This window comes from Emydura macquarii, unplaced genomic scaffold, assembly GCF_026122565.2.
Source record: "Emydura macquarii macquarii isolate MOO-44397 ecotype Brisbane River unplaced genomic scaffold, CSIRO-AGI_Emac_v2 contig_369, whole genome shotgun sequence".
In the NCBI taxonomy this organism is placed as follows: domain Eukaryota; kingdom Metazoa; phylum Chordata; order Testudines; family Chelidae; genus Emydura; species Emydura macquarii.
The window spans coordinates 11,011,292-11,028,126 of NW_027130506.1; the positions used below are offsets into that span (position 1 = coordinate 11,011,292).

Below are 16,835 nucleotides of genomic sequence, written 5' to 3' on the forward strand. Positions count from 1 at the left end.
ATCTGCAAATTAAAGATCTTCTAACTTCTATGTGAAACTTCTATGCCCCTTGGTTGTTCTGTAGTCTCTCTCATTATGCAATGCACAAGCAGAAAAAAAGATTATAAGTGACATAAGACATCCTTGTCTGATGCCTGTGATAACCTGGAATGGCTCAGTTCACTGTTATGTATTACTTGGCATGTCATATTTTCATAGAAGCTCTGAATGAAGTTTGCAAATTTCTAAGGGATTATACAGTGGGGTAACAACTTCCATAAAACTGTTCTATCCACTGTATCAAAGGCTTTTTGGAAATCTATACAATTGATATAAAATGGTGACTGCTATTTGACCGGCATTTCTACAATGACATGTAGGGTTATTATTTGATCTATACATGATGTCTCCTGTCAGAACCTTGTCTGTTCTTGTCTTAACTTTGAATCTAGTGCTTTCTTTATTTTAGCTAGAATAACACATGTAAATGCCTTACTTGGGAGGTGAATTCAATTAATGTTTACACTGACTGAGAGCTCCTTTCTTTTGGTAGCTTCACTATATGACCTTTTTCCATTTGATTGGTATTTTTTCTTCCCGTATCTTTTGTAAGAGGCTTTTTAAAAGGGCTACTATGTTCAAATCTTCCTTAAAAACCTCCATTGAATGTGTTTTCCACTTTCTAACTGATTGACTGTCCTCTCTATTTCTACCTGGTGATAGGTCTTAGTTTGTGTGACTGTGGTCGCTAGAGGGGCCACACTGAGCATGCCTACTCAGGGCAAACTACAAGGAATAGGGCAGATAATCCCTAAAACTAGTGGTTTATTCAATATAGATTTCACCAAATCAGTAACCAAACAGCTTCTGGTAATACCTTACTGGTTACTAAGAAACCAAAAGACAGCTCCCTTTAAGCAATCCAGCCTTTGGCTCCCACCCAGACAGCCAAGTTCAAAATAATGAGGGTTACCAAAAGCCTTATTCACGGTATATAAAGTTCTACCAATCCCAAGAGATTGGACACAGTACCCACCAGGTCAATGACTATTTCAGATCTTACCCAAATACATGCTTACAGCCAATTCCTATTAACTAAATCTAAGATTTATTTAAAAAGAAAAGAAAGATTTACTATGGTTAAAAAGATCATTATACATAGAGATATGAATAAAGTTCTTAGGTCAGTATCATATTAGAGATGGTGAAGCTGCTGATCTGTCAAAGTCCTTCTAGAATCAGTTCAATACGTTATAGTCCTATAGGCTGTTCATGTGCTGAGTTTGTTCATATTCTTCCTTGAGAATTTGCAGGGATAATCCAGAGTTGACCTGGAGACCTCAATCTTGCCATTTAGACTTTTCCTGACAAAGTTTAAGCATATCTGAAATAAAACAGGACCAGGCCCGACTTCCTTTTGAATCTAGTTGTGGCCACATCAGGTGTTCCTTTGCTGAAGAATAGGTAATGTATAACGTTGTTTTGATTTCCTAGGCATACACCGGTAACTGGTATCAATCATTGGCATAAGACAATTAACCATTAAATAGTTCACAGGTAGACAATAATAGCATTACACCACAAATTTCATATAACCATATATAACCATATAAGTTAATATAACCTTTTTATCTCTGAACCAATAGAATACAGTAATGAGACATTATAGAGAGGAACAGAAGTTTAGCATCTACAAGCTAATTAGATCACATTGTTAAATTTCTAAAAAAAACATAGGTAAACATGGACAAATACAACTAGTATCTATTCTTAATTCTCTAATGATTAGGGCTGTCAGTTAATCATGGTTAACTCAAGCAATTAACACAAAACAAATCAACTAGATTAAAAAAATTAGTCATGATTAATCACAGTTTTAATTGCACTGTTAAACAATAATAGAATAACAACTTAAATATATTATAAAATATTTCTGAATGTTTTCTACATTTTCAAATATATTGATTTCAAATACGACACAGAATACAAAGTGTACAATGCTCACTTTATTTTTGATTAAAAAATATTTCCACTGTAAAAAAAATAAAAGAAATAGTATTTTTCAATTCACCTCATACAAGTATGAGTACAAGTTGTGCAATCTATCATGAAAGTGCAACTTACAAATGTAGAATTATTTTTTTACATAACTGCACTCAAAAACAAAACAATGTGTAACTTTAGCGCCTACAAGTCCACTCAGTCCTACTTCTTGTTCAGCCAATGGCTAAGACAAACAGGTGTGTTTACATTTATGAGAGGTAATGCTGCCTGCTTACAATGATACCTGAAAGTGAGAATAGGCATTCACATGGCACTGTTGTAGCCAGCGTTGCAAGGTATATACGTGCCAAATATGCTAAACATTTGTATGCCCCTTCATGCTTCTACTTGTAGATTGCACTATGTTTTTTTACAGTGCAAATGTTTGTAATCAAAAATAATAATTAGATCTGTCAATCACAGTTAATGCATGTGATTTAACTCAAAACAAATTGTTATTTTTCTTAATGAGTGTTAATTGCACACCAGGGTGCTGTGTTCAGGGGGACACCATTGTGTGTCTCCAGGGCAAGGGTGCTCCTTCACTCACCACCCTGCTCCACTGATACTCCTGCCTCCTTTCCCCATGGAGCTGTTCCTGTCCAAGCTGCTTTGACATCCAGATCTTCTCATTCCACAAAAATCTGCTACCATTTCACCATTTTCACTGAAGCCATGTTTCCCCATAATTACTCCCCTGCTTGTGTTGTTGCCCCCTGCTTTAACATTCATGTCTCCAGTTACTAGGAGGACGTCTCTTTTCTGTACCTTATCTATTATGTTCTGTACCTGCTTGTAGAAGTTCTCTTTTTTCCTCTGGGCTAGCTTGGTTTGTTGGAGCATAACGTTGAATAATGGACACTTTCTGGCACATTGATGTACAATGTACTGTTACAATCCTTTCTGAAACTGGTGCCCTTCCTGTCAGCTCTTGGCTGCCTCCTTGATAGTATCAGGCCCTTGCCATCTCTGTGTGCATCACTGGTATTCGGTAGCACAGAATATAATAGGATGCGTCCAGTTGACAGTATTTGTCCTGATGTTACCCCTCTCATTTCACTTAGCCTTAGTATATCAAATGTATAGATGTCCAGTCCTTTTATAACTTGGGCCATTTTACTAGGCTCATATAGTGTCCACACGTTCCACATTCCAGTTTTGGTTATGGATTTCAGAGAAAGCAAATTAATGAGCAAAGCAGGCTTCTTGCGTCTGCTAGATATATTTGGATTGAGTTTGTTGAACTGAGGTGTGTGTGTGTGTGTGTGTGTGTGTGTGTGTGTGTGTGTGTGTGTGTGTGTGTGTGTGTGTGTGTGTGTGTGTGTGTGTGTGTGTGTGTGTGTAACTAAATTCCAAATCTATTGATGCTCATTCTAAGGACTGCTACAACATATTAAAATGATCTGCATCTAAAGGAAATTTAGATATATGTGTTTGGTGATTTGATTTTCTGTTGCTCTCCTACATGAGAATTCCCTCCAGCTGTCATTTAGATATTATTTCATTTAGATATTATTTTTCTTCTGCTGCTGTAGTTTTTTACTGGAGAATTTAGAAGGGTTTCTGCCTGTGTAAGAGACTGAGCTGTTTATCCGTGCTTTCCGTTATTTAGACAATTTTTTGAAAAGTCATTTGCAGCAAGCTAGTGGTTACGTGGCAAATTCCAGTTACCTGCTTGTGATCTCAATATTCTTTATGTTTGGGATTTAACATAACTGTTGATACAGTGTGTATCTTTATATTGGAAAAAATGTATTGGTAAAAATTAAAGGAACTATTGCACTGAGGACATAAGCACATGGCCCTCTGTTACCCCAACATAATATCTGTGCATATGCACCACTTTAACCATAAGTGAAACTTAAGTGATGCATAAGCCTTGCTTTGATTCTCTGCACAGGAGGTGCATATCAGCCACAGGTCAGAATAACTTATGGACCTCGGATAAGACAGTGGGGCACCCATATGTGAGTGCTGCAGCTCTAGAGTGCTCTTGCAGAATCAGCATATACTACTAGTCTGTTCAGTGCAGCCAGCTGTACAGAGTTGCGTCATTACCTGTCTGCACCTAGCTGTGAAATTTTCTCTGTTAGTTCAGCCAGAAAGATACTCGTAGGTTACAGCACACAGTCAGGAAACTAGACACAGAAGAGTGTAGAATTATAATGATTAATCTGAGTCAGGCCCATCGGTTGCTCTGCTGAAAATAATTTTATCTTAGGACGCACACTTTCGCATACCTCACTCTCTGTGGACGCACATAACATGCCCTCTTTGAAAACCCAGCATTCACAGTCTGGAAGCTATCATTCCATTCAGAAGAACCTAAGTAAAGTACGAATGTGCTCCTGAGAGGCTTCTTGTTTGCTGCATTACCACGCTGTGTGTCAGTTATGGCTATTCGGAGGCCATTTGCAAGCTCTCAACTTGCAAATTCATAGCAAGAAAATCTGTGAACATTTCAAAGAAAGCCATAAACCTTTTCAGCCAGGGTTAGCAAAAAAAGAAAAAAACCTTCTACAAAAGCCCTGCTCTGTCTCTTTCTCCTAGCCCATCCAAACTAAGGAATCCACACGTACTTAGTGTAGGTGACTGTCCTTATGGAAGCAATAGGACAGCCAGGTTGTCCAGTCAGCACAGAATAAAAGAAAGGGAAGGATCCTCATGTTCCCCTGGAAGGCGAGTCTCCAACCTTAATCTTTATTGTGAGCTACAGGGCAGAGGGGCTTGGTCACCTCTGCACAGGTGGTTATTCAATGCCAGCACTGCAGGGCAGTAAAGGCTGGTTGCTACACCGTTAAAGGTCAGAAAGTGATTCTCTATCACCCACCCTACCAAGTGTAATCTGGCTTTCTTTTTAATCTCCTTCCTCTGAAACATCAGGGGATGGCCATGGTTAGAGATGAGTCACTGGTTGGTGTGGGCCAGTCAAATCTCACCAAGCGTTCTCTGTCTCAAGTGCTTAACTGGCTGGTTCTTGGCTCGCACACTCAGGGTCTAATTGGTCACCATATGTGGGGTCGGTAAGGGATTTTCCCCCAGGTCAGATTGGGAGGGACCTGGGTGTTTTTTCACCTTCCTCTGCAGCATGCGGATGTGGGTCACTTGCCCGGATTATCTTAGTATATCTCAGTTAATCAATTCCCTGACACTGCAGGGGCCTCGAGCATTGGTGCACTTGCGTCTCTTCTATTCTCTGCTTGTAGCACATAATAGTTTAGTCTTCTGAGGAATAGAATTCTTTGATCTAATTTTGGTTGTTGCATTTAGTGTGCAGGTGCGGGGTGGTGCTGGTGGCCTGTGATATACACAAGGTCAATCTAGATCAGTGTTTCTTAACCTGGGGTTTTAGAGCGGTCGCAAGTGCAGAGCTGGTATTGGGGGTGGCAAGAACGGCAATTGCCTGGAGCCACAGGGGCGCCATGAAACTAAGTTACATGCCTCAGCCCCATGGGGGTGGGACTCAGGCTTCAGGGGTACAGTAGTTTGGAAAGGTTAAGAACCACTGGTCTAGATGATCTGGTGATCCCTTCTGGCCTTAAATCCTCAGATTCTGTGATTCTGAGAGACAGGAAACAATGTCTACTGAAACAACGTGTACAAGTTAAATCTGATTATCCAAACCTCAAATCTCTGAAATTCATGTTATCCTGAACTAGGTTCTGTGTCCCAAATCTGATAGAAGGTTTAACGTTGAATTTTGTTAATCTGAAATGCCAATTACCCAGGGGTGTTATTAATTACTGGTTATTGTTTGTATTAAATAGCATTTAGAGGCTGTCTGGGGCCCCATTGTGGAAACATTATACAGAGATCTACATGTCAGCTGTCCCCTGAGGCATCTGGAGAATCTGAACATACCTGTACCTTTAATTTAAAGTTTATCAGCCTAGTATTATTTTTTCCAGTTAGAGCCATTGTCATGTGCGCTGCTCTATTTCTTTTCCTTTTAGAAAAAGCAATTGTTGGGGAGAATCTCATTGGACGCTTCGTAGCACTGATTGAAAGTGGCGGCTTTGTGCTACGCTTGGACTCCAGGCAGTTCCCAGCAGATACTTCCATTCATTTCCCCCGAGATGAAGATTTTGACCTATCTCCCAGTGTTCAGCTCGGATGCAGGAGTGGATTCCGAAGAAGTTCATCTCCTGGGAGAGTAATCCCAAATTCCCAAGGCTGTGGTATGTTTCCATTTGACTTTCCCTCCTTGGTTGTTGTGATTCCTGAGGGTCAGTGGAAAGTTACAGTTGGAACATTAACAAGAAACTTTCACTGGGACACTTCTCAGGTGTCAGTCTCTACCTATGGGTGGGATGTGTGAAGCACCAACATGAATGAGAGGCTCTAGCTGAGGCTGGACCCACTCCTGTGCTACTCTTACTATCCTTAAAGTGCAGTTACTCTCTGGGAAGTGACTCTCTGCAGAGGGCAGCATTAGATTCTGTGTCTGACCCTCAGACACCATCTGAAATGTGCTCATTTTACAAATAAGAAGATCATGTTTTCAGAAGTTCAGCCTGGTTTCTGAAAGTCAGGAGAGGCTCTTTCTGCCTTGTGCACCACCACTAGCAATAAAGACTCTGCAACCGTATGTAGCTAAAACTTCTGGTGATGATGCATGGACTGGAATAGAATCCAGCTCACTCTCCCACAGCTATGGAGGGACAAGATCCCAGTCCCGGGATCTTGTATTCCTGGGCAAATTCCCAGGTAGCTGAATGAGCCAGTACAAGATGCAGATGGAAGCTCTCTCAGCCCCAGCCAACACACACACTGTATTACAACTCTGCCCCATTTCCTCCCTGCTTGTTAGGCTTCTGTATCTTCTCCCATGGTCTGCACATCTCCTGATCCTTTCTAGCCCCAACCTGCCAGGTGCCTCCAAACCTACCTTGCACCAGTCACTCTGATCTATGAGGCTGTCGCTGCTCCCAACCCAACTGGATACTGACTCAGGTTCCCCCAAGATCCTCTCCCCTTGGTGACCTTGCTCCTTCCGTCAGTTTCCCACAATATTCCTGCATGCCCTAGCCCTCCTGAAACTCCAACCCCTCTCCACTTTCAATGGCCCGTTTAGCCCCAACCTCCCCAAGCCCCATGTCTCCCAGCTGGACAGGAATGCTTCAGAGCCGCAGGGGAAGACCAAGGATGGCTTTCCTGTGAGTGCAGGAGCAGGAGAGGGGTTTGGCCAATCTTATGATTGATACTCTTTGTGTGACAAAATTCAGCATTGTCTTGCTAACTTTTGAAAACTGTGTCGGTTTAAAGCCCATGACAATGAATAAATTCATATGAAGAAAACCTACGGTATGCCAAAATAAGCACCCCAGGGCCTGTTTTTATTGGGAGAATTTCCCTATGGTGGCCATATTACAGGAGCAACAAAAACACTGAAAGCTGTTTGATGTCACTAAAGTCAAACAATTTGACTGGTATAAACGGTGAAATTCACCCCAGGAGAGAGAGCCAGTCAAGGCATTTGCACTGCTTAACTCCCACCAAAACTCTGTTTTGAGGGCTGTTGCAAAGAGGTTAATTTCACCTAGAAGGAGCAGGTCTGCAGAGTCAGATGGTGCCCCACAGACCCTTGTTGGACCTCAAACACCCTTTGTTTGATTTCCTAGTAGCCTGATAGGAGTGCACTGTTATGTCCCAGAACACAGAATAAAAACAGTTATGCCTTGGTTTTCCCACACCAGATAACATTGACAACATCTTTAGCTCATTTCAGTCCCATATAGCATGTTTTATGTTCTTTATTCAAAAACAAAAGCACAATGCCTTCCAATCCTAACTACTTAGCTGGCCTGAAAAAGGCAAGCTGTGGTTTTTATTTTTAAAGTTCTGAACATGCTGCAGCCCTTTGATCCTTTGCTAACGAGGAGATATGCTAACGAGGAGAAGAAAACAAACAATAAAAATAAGTAACAGCTCATTGCCAGATGGTAAGGACTGAAACTCTTACCTCGCTGTCAGCTGGATTACTGACAAAACATTTCTTTTCCTTTGGTTGTTTTAAAAGTTATGTGAAAAGTGCTGGCGAAAAGTACTAGGCTGAAAGACCTGGTATTTGAAGTCTCAGGTGTGGTCTACGCTATAAAGTTGTAATGCTTTCACTACTCCAGGATAGTTATAGCAGTACAACCCCTCTTAGAGTGGCCATAGTTATACTGGTATAAAAGTGCTGTTATATGTACTTGTGTATGGGAAGGGGAAGAAACTATATGGGCATAACTGCATCCACCTTAGGAGTTATACCAGTATGACTGTTTTGATTTAAAAAAATCACACCCCTAACCAAAGTACAAAAATTGGTACAAAAATTGTGAGTTTGTCTTCATCAGGAAAAAACACGTGTTCCTAATTTATGTCAGCTAACGTGCTGTTACCTAAAGACTATGGGGAAGCCAAGGGTTCATCTCAGTCTGTTAACTCACGTTAAAACTACAAATGACCTTGCCTTCACTAGAATTGTCACTTGTGATAGTTACCAGGTGAGAAAAAACACACCTTTTTCTGAGTGAAGAGAAGGCTTTAAAGGCTAGTGTGGACACTTCCCAATCATTTGTTCTAGGCTACAAATGTCTGTAGTTTACTTTAGGCTAAACAGATTAATTCAAATTAATTGGCAAGCAATTAACTCAAGGTAAAAATTGCAGTAAAGACTCCAAACATGACACCAATTTCTGGGGGGGAAATCCCATGCCATTCATACGCACTCAGATATACAGACATACATGTGAAATATTATTGTCCAAAAGCTTACCATTGTTTTCGGTTAAAGAAATAAAACTCTAAAGCAGGTCTGTGTTTAGCCCTAGTGCCTTCTTAATCTGGCTGTTTGTTAGAGATTCTCCCCACAAACAAGCTCCCTGTTTATCCTTTAAAAATTGTTCCTGTTGAGAGCTAATGAGACCCGCCTGGTCTGCGTAGTAGGGCGAGTCAGCAGAACATTTCTGCACTGCTATACAGGCTGATAAAGCCAATAGCATAATCATAGGCAGCAGTGATGTATATATGCATGGGAAATGGGCTTGAGAGCACCAGGATAGATCCCACTGAGCATCCATCATATGGTAACAGTTTTCAATAACTGTTGACCTAAACCGGGTTCCTCCAGGAACCTAAGTATTGAGATGTACTACAGTAGTAATTAAGGAACTTGTTTTTATGGTGGCATGGCAGTGCCACTGTAGTTAAGGTTATGTCATGAGACTTCTGTTTAAAAGTCGACCTTTCAAAATCCTCTAAAATTGACATTATTAGTTGGATTCCTTTGAAATTTAGTGTGCCGCAGAAAGGGGCAGGGAAGAGTTAGTGACAAATCTGGGGTCCTTTGAACTATGGATTGCAGAGATATAAACCGTGAAAAAATAGCCATTTTTCAAGAAGTTCCTAGGTGGGTTGGTTTAGTTTTTCACAGAGCTAGAGATCAAATTATTGAGGTGATGTGGGGCAAAATGGTCTCAATCTGTTGAGTTTTACCCAAGGTACCCCTGGCACCCTGTATGTTTTGACAAGGTCCAAATTTCTTGGTGAGGGTATAATCAATGTCCAGAATCCAGAGAAAATAATAAAATTAAACCAATAATGATAAGTAGTGCAGAATCCTGCACTTAGGACAGAAGAATCCCATGCACTGCTACTGACTGGCTAGGCAGCAGCTCTGCAGAAAAGGACCTGGGCGTTACAGTGGACAAGAAGCTGTGACTCAACAGTCTGCCCTTATTGTCAAGAAGGCTAACGGCATATTGGGCTGCATTAATAGGAGCATTGCCAGCAGATTGAGGGAAGTGATTATTCCCCTCTATTCAGCACTGGTGAGGCCACATTTGGCGTATTTTGTTCAGTTTTGGGGCCCCCACTATAGAAAGGATGTGGACAAATTGGAGATAGTCCAGAGGAGGGCAATAAAAATGATTAGGTGGCTGGAGCACATGATTTATGAGGAAAGGCTGAGGGTACTGGACTTGTTTAGTCTGCAGAAGAGAAGAGTGAGGGGGGATTTGATACTAGCCTTTAACTACCTGAAATGGGGATCCAGGGAGGATAGAACTAGGCAGTTCTCAGTGGTAGTAGATGACAGAACAAGGAGCAAAGGTCTCAAGTTGCAGTGAGGGAGCTCTAAGTTGGATATTAGGAAAAAAAATTTTCACTAGGAGGGTGGTGAAGCACTGGAATGGGTTAACTAGGGAGATGGTGGAATCCTTACAGATTTTTTAAGGTGCAGCTTGACAGAGCCCTGGCTGGGATGATTTAGTTGCGGTTGGTTCTTGTAACAGGTTCACGCAGGCCCCCCATGCTACTCAGCTCCTCTGTGCTCACAAACGAGGCCCAGACATCAGCTCCGTGCTCCCAGCAGTGCTCTTTATTTACAACTTATATCCCACCACCATGTATTAACATACCGTCTGGCCTAACAACCCCAGGAGCCTCACTGCTCTTATTGCCGCTTCCCCCTTTGCTGGCTGTTTGAGCCCTCTCCCTTCCCCGCATGTCCTTCCTGTGAGCTAACCAGCCCCACAGCTGCTACTCATTTAGCCATTGTATGCAGGGTTTACTCAGCCTCTTCCCATTCCCTCTAATTAGGACACCAGTACTATTTGGTACCCGGACTTGAGTGGGCATACAGCTAAAGCTCCTCCCCCAGCCTAAAGGGAGGAGATACTGAACCCTGGACTCGACTAACTATGAGGGACAACGAATGAAAATACAGGGACGGGTGTGATGGTCAAAGGGCTAAATGGAGGGAACCTAAGGGGGACACCGAGCAGAGAACTCCGGACAGCACCCACTGCTCCTCAAAAGTAGCCAAGGAGTCAGTGGACACGGCCCCACAAGCCTGGCCACTCCCAGCACCCTGTTTTGCTCAGTGTATTCCTTCTGAGACATGCACTGTGCATTAATTTTCCTTTTCATCTCCATTACGTTTTCCTTCTGTGATTTGGATAAAGCATGTAGGCCATACTTACAGGATAGGGAACTCTATCCTGGAAAGCAGTGACTCTGAAGAAGATTTGGGGGGGGAGTTGGATAATCAGCTGAAGATGAGGTCCCAGTGTGATGCTGTGGACAAAAGAGCTAATGTGTTCCAGGGGTGCATTAACACAGGAATCTAGAGTAGAAGTAGAGAGATTATTTTGGCTCTTCATTTGGCACTGGTGCAACTGCTGCTGGAATACTGTCTTCAGGTCTGGTGCCCGCAATTCAAGAAGGATGTTGAGAAATTGGAGAGGGTTCAGATAATGAGCCACAAGAGTGATTGATTAATGAATTAGAAAATGTGCCTTATGGTGAGAGACTCAAAAAGCTCAATCTATTTATCGTAACAAAGAGAAGATTAAGAAGTGACTTGATTACAGTCTATAAGTATCTGCATAGGAAACAAATATTTAATAATGGGCTCTTCAGTCTAGCAGAGAAAGGTAGAACACCATACAGTGCCTAGAATTTGAAGCTGGACAAATTCAAACTGGAAAGTGTAACATTTTTAACAGTGGGAGTAAATAACCATTGGAACAACTTACCAAGGGTCATGGTGGATTCTCCGTCATGATCATTTTTAAATCAAGACTGGATATTGTTCTAAAAGAGATGTATGTCTATGGATTATTTTGCTGCAGTTCTATAGGAAGTTATTCAGGAGATCAGACTGGATGATCACAATGGTCCCTTCTGGCCTTGGATTCTATCAATTTTGTTGTTTCATGTTTGCATATATTGGAGGCTTATAGCAGCATGCTTTTCTGGTTGGAAGATGGCTGTTCCTTTGTTCATGTTTGTCCTTTTTTAGTTTACTCTTATCTGCGTTATCATTACATCCAAGTTTACAGGGTATTTTATGGATACAGTTCTATGTCCGTTTGAGGTCATCGGTTTTTGTTCAGAATTAAACATTGATGAATGTGGCAACAGAAACCTCATGATTGACTAAGGTGTTAGCGGAAAAATAATTCTAAATACATCCAGCAAGTGGCTTTGGGAACTTGGAAAAGTTTTTCACTTCAGGAGCAGAATCTGAGGCCTTTCATGACACCCCTTTATCAGACTTTCTTGTGTTTGGTGATGATATGAGTTTATGCTAGTTCCCTTTTCCATTTAGAATTTTCTATAACTTGTATTAATATTGTTTCATACAGAGAACAGTCCAAATCAAAAAGCTGCTAGGTTCACAACAGAATTATCAGCTCCACCCTTTCTTTGTGATAGGCTCTGTCCAAACATTGGTATCCCCAGGTTTTGGGTTATCTCCGAGGTGCCTATCACCATGAGATCTAAGCACCAGACAACAATTAGAGGGAGCGTTTAGCATACCCTAAAGCAGTGGTTCTTAACCTTTCCAAACTACTGTACCCCTGAAGCCTGAGTCCCACCCCCACGGGGCTGAGGCATGTAACTTAGTTTCATGGCGCCCCTGTGGCTCCAGGCAATTGCCTTTCTTGCCACCCCCAATACCAGCTCTGCACTTGCGACCCCCCAGGTTAAGAAACACTGCCCTAAAGGTATTAAGTTCCTTCCTTTATCCCTCCCATTCCCATTTTTTCTTCCCTCTGCCCTTCTTTTGTGGTGCTTCTTTCCACTTCCCTGTGATCATTCCACTGTGGGCTGGTCCTGGGGCATAATGAATGCAATTCCTGGGAGAAGATATTATAGGAGAGGTGAGTCTTGCACTTAGACCTGAATACAGCCAGGTTTGGGCTCACTTTTTTCTTCTCCTGCGAGGTGCTTCATAGTCTGGGTCCTGTTGTTGAGAATTCTGTGCCCTCTGTTCATGAAAGTCTGAAACTGGATAGAACAGCGCCAAGTTTCAAACTCATGTATGGAAGTGTTGGATCCAAGGTTTTGGTTTCTCCCATTTTAGGGCTACAAAGATTGGGTCCAGAGCTGCAGTTTAGATCTGGGTTTTTATTTCAGGCTCTCCTCAGGTTTCCAGCCTGGTTAACACATGTAAAGGCTAGAAAGAGACCATTATGATTATCTAGTTTGACCTCCTGAATAACATAGACCATAGAACTCCTCCCAGTAATTCCTGCATTGAGCATAATGTATGGTTGAACTAGGGCATATCTTTTAGAAAGACATCCAGGCTTGATAGTTTTATCATTGCTTTAACCTTTCATCTTTTTTTCCCTTGCTGTTCACTTTTTGCTTTTATTAAGTAAGGGTATAAACCAGACATATATCTATTCTGCTTGTTTACATACATGTGTATGGGTATCAGGCACATGCAATTTCTACTCTGTGACCCTACAAGAAGAAACAGAAGAGAGAGAGTTCTGAAAAGTTTTTCTCCTTTTAAAACTTTAAATGCTTTAACTTCTCTCTCCATCATCCTCTGCATTCTCCCCCAAATGCTTCTTTATTTCATCAGTAAGTTAAAAAAATAGTTTTTTCCCTTGAGGTTCTTTTGAATTTGTATGATCCTTTCTGCATACATTGGAAAAACTAAATAACAAATAGGCTGGTGTTCTGGACATGCATTAGAGATGAGTGTCCTGTCTCTTCCAGGATTTTGCGGTTCCTTAATTGATTTTAGATATGTCGTGCCTAGTTTACCTGCTTTAGGGCCATTGAAATGAATCCTCCAGTCCCATGACTACCCCAGATTTTGGAACATGACAAATGTGAAGAGGAATGAAGGAAGATGGTTGTTTTTAGGCTACCTGTCATTCTGATTTATCTCTGAATTACAGTAATTCACAATGCAGCTTTTTGGCTGATGAAATGCAAATACAGCACATACTGTGGGGTATAGTGTTAATAGCCAGTTTTCTACTAGAGTTACTCTTTGGTACAGGTTTAAATTGTTGTCAATACACTGGGCAAGAACAGAAATGAAATTTTGCACCATGTCATTGTCCCAAAATATACATGTGCTAGTTTTTGAAGGAAATGTACATCTGGAAAGCAGCTGTGAATAGCAAGTAAACATATTGTCTGGTAAATGTGTCTGAGGCTCATCTGTAGTGGTGATACTGGTCCGAGTGATCTGAAAGGAAAGATGGTATTACATGATTGCCCCGAAGACAATTAGTCATCTGCTTAACATGCAGACTGTCTGCTGGAAATGTTGCTTTTGGTTTGTTCTGAAATGCTGAACTCAGAAAGGTATTGTTAACCTATGGGGAGGAAATCTTTGTTTGTGTTGCAGTTGTCATGTGTACAATAAGATCGTTGTCTTTAATCCAACAATTACTGTCCTGCTTGGAACTACCTACCAACAATTTCATTTTTTTGATGAAAGCATTACCATATGGTGGTTTTTATTCTGATCTTTTTTTCAGAGTTTCTGTGAATGTGAATTTTCCTATTTTTCTCTTTGTTGCATTTTCACAATCTGCCTCCACAGGTGTATCTTATTACAGATGAACCTGATCCACAACATTCACACCTGGAGTCATATCCCTCAGTTTGATGTGTTCTGATTTAAGGGTCTTATTTTAGACCCATCTGATTTAGGACCCTGGTCTAGATTACCTGGAGTCCAGTCACTAGAGACTTTAGGTGAATATTTTAAGTGGGGCAGTGTTGATAAACACTTCTTAGAGGCACATGTGCTCATCAAGGTTTTGCTCCTAACCCCACTGAAGTCAATGGAAAGTCTACTGCAGCTGTGTTCTGTTTATATATATATATGTGTATGGATGTCTGAAATGGTAAAGCTTCAGTTGAATTCCATAGAACTAATAATGCTTTTTCCTCTGTAGTTGTTTGTCCTTCAGGCAGCTACTTCCAGAATGACAAATGCGTTCCGTGTCCTCCTGGGTTCTATCAGTTTCAGACAGGAAATTCCTCCTGCATCAGGTGTCCTGCGGGAAAAACTACCATCTCCGCTGGAGCTTTCAGAGCAGATCACTGTAAGTGCCCTGATCTTCATCATGGAGGAATAACATTCAGTGTCTACTGGTACCAATTAGAGACATCTTATAGCTCACTTAATGTATGCAGTGTTATTGTGGTTCAGTTGGTCCCAGGATATTAGAGAGACAAGCGGGGTGAGGTAATACCCTTTTACTGGACCAAGTGAGAGACCAGCTTTTGAGCTTAAACAGAGCTCTTCTTCAGGTCTGGATTACTTGAAGAAGAGCTCTGTGTCAGCTCAAAAGCGTGTGTCTCTCACCAACAGAAGTGGATCCAATAAAAGATATTACCTCACCTCACCCACCTCAGTTCACTTGATTGAAATTTCTCAGGACCTAACTAAAATCTTGCTTTAATAACTGCCCTTCTGTAGCACAACTTGTGTTCATAAAGCATGGATCAATATGCTTAGTAATTTGTATACTGGTAAAGTCAACCTGAGTTACATCTGTTGCCCCACAGACCTATGAAAATAAAGGCAATGATGCCTAAAGAAATGCACAGATTAAATCCATCCGTTTATTTGCAGTATCAGTCTTTGTGTAGAAAAGAGAGGAAGCAGAGAGCAGAGGTATGTTGATAACATGGAGGAAGGTATTTGGGTTGAATTGTTGGAGTGACCTTATTGCATTATGGCTGATACCTCTTTGGTTTGGAACCTCTGCTGAAGTCAAGGAGTTATGCCAGGGTGAATTTGTCCCATGGTTTTATTCGTATTGGTAGCTCTTTGGGACTGATAAAGAGGGGGGCATATTTCTCATTTATATCTCTCCCCATTAGTATCACCTTCTGCATTACTCCCCAAAGCAGATGTGAGGAGGCTGATATTAGAGTGGACTCACCCCTTGAAACCTCTCTCAATACAGATTACTTTCTATGGGTATATGAACTGGGGAGAGGGTGTAGGAGGAGGGGATTAATTGATGCATTTCCTTGGGCATCATTGCTACCTTAAAGCAGGATTCCTTTATCCACTCATAAGTCAATTTATGGTTAATGAAAATGTAAGTTGCAGTCTCAAACATCACTGCTTGCTCAGTTTACAAAGGTACTGGATTTCTTTAATACTCTTTAGGTATCAAGGCTATAACGCCTTTTGAATAATGAAAGCATACTCTTAAATATATGTATCTGCTCCCTGCAGGTGAATTTCCTCCTAATGCAGTGGGACAGAGCAAAGTGTATGCTCTGTTTAAATCCCACTTAAGTCATTTTCTGAGGTCTGAGGTGGGATTCAACAGCACATAGGCTTGGTGCTGGCCCTTTGTATAGAAATGAATTTCATGCATTTGGATTTATTCCCCTTTCTCTTCTAGCTTTCTGTTGGTAGAGTGCTGTCTCTTAAAAAGTGCTGAGGATTTGCAGGGCAGGGTACTGGGAGAAGAGTAAAATCCTGACTGCCATTATGGATTTGTTTCTTTGTGGAGTGGAGGGAGACCTTTGGTCATTTCTGAATCCTTAAAAGCTCCAGTTAGCACTTGGAAAAGCATTTCAAATATAAAGCAAATCTCTTAAACAATTTCGGAATAGCTGGGTGGACTTGGTTCTCCAAGAACAAGGGAATAAAAAATAGCAGCAAATTGGCTTGGTGAGATCTTGTGGCTCCTTATTATTGTTCTTGATATTTCAGGGCCCCATTGGAGTAGGCATTGCACAAACACACACAACAATATGCTTCCTTCTCTCAAGAACTCTCCTGTGCTGTAGGGTCCTAAGGAACTCATAGACTCACCAGATACAGATTGTAAGCTTTCTGGGGCAGGGACTGTGTTTTTGTTCTGTTTGTGCATGGTCCATAGTTTGCACATGGTCTATGACTAGTGCTTTTATGCTATATCACAGTGCAAATAACAACAATAATAATTTAAAGTGATGGAACTGCAGCTGTGAAATGCCCACTGTAAATTATAAGAGAGAGTCTTCGCCTCCAGGCAGTAAAAAATCCATTCTAGACT

General features: G+C 41.3%; 1 protein-coding gene across 1 annotated transcript in view; it reads left to right on the forward strand.

Moving 5' to 3' along the window:
* TG (thyroglobulin) overlaps positions 1 to 16,835 on the forward strand; it is a 200,145-nt gene that overhangs the window by 42,634 nt on the left and 140,676 nt on the right. The window contains exons 20-21 of the mRNA XM_067531578.1: positions 5,976 to 6,200; positions 14,727 to 14,876. Coding sequence (XP_067387679.1) covers positions 5,976 to 6,200; positions 14,727 to 14,876 — 375 coding nt within the window. The remainder of the gene's footprint in view (positions 1 to 5,975; positions 6,201 to 14,726; positions 14,877 to 16,835) is intronic.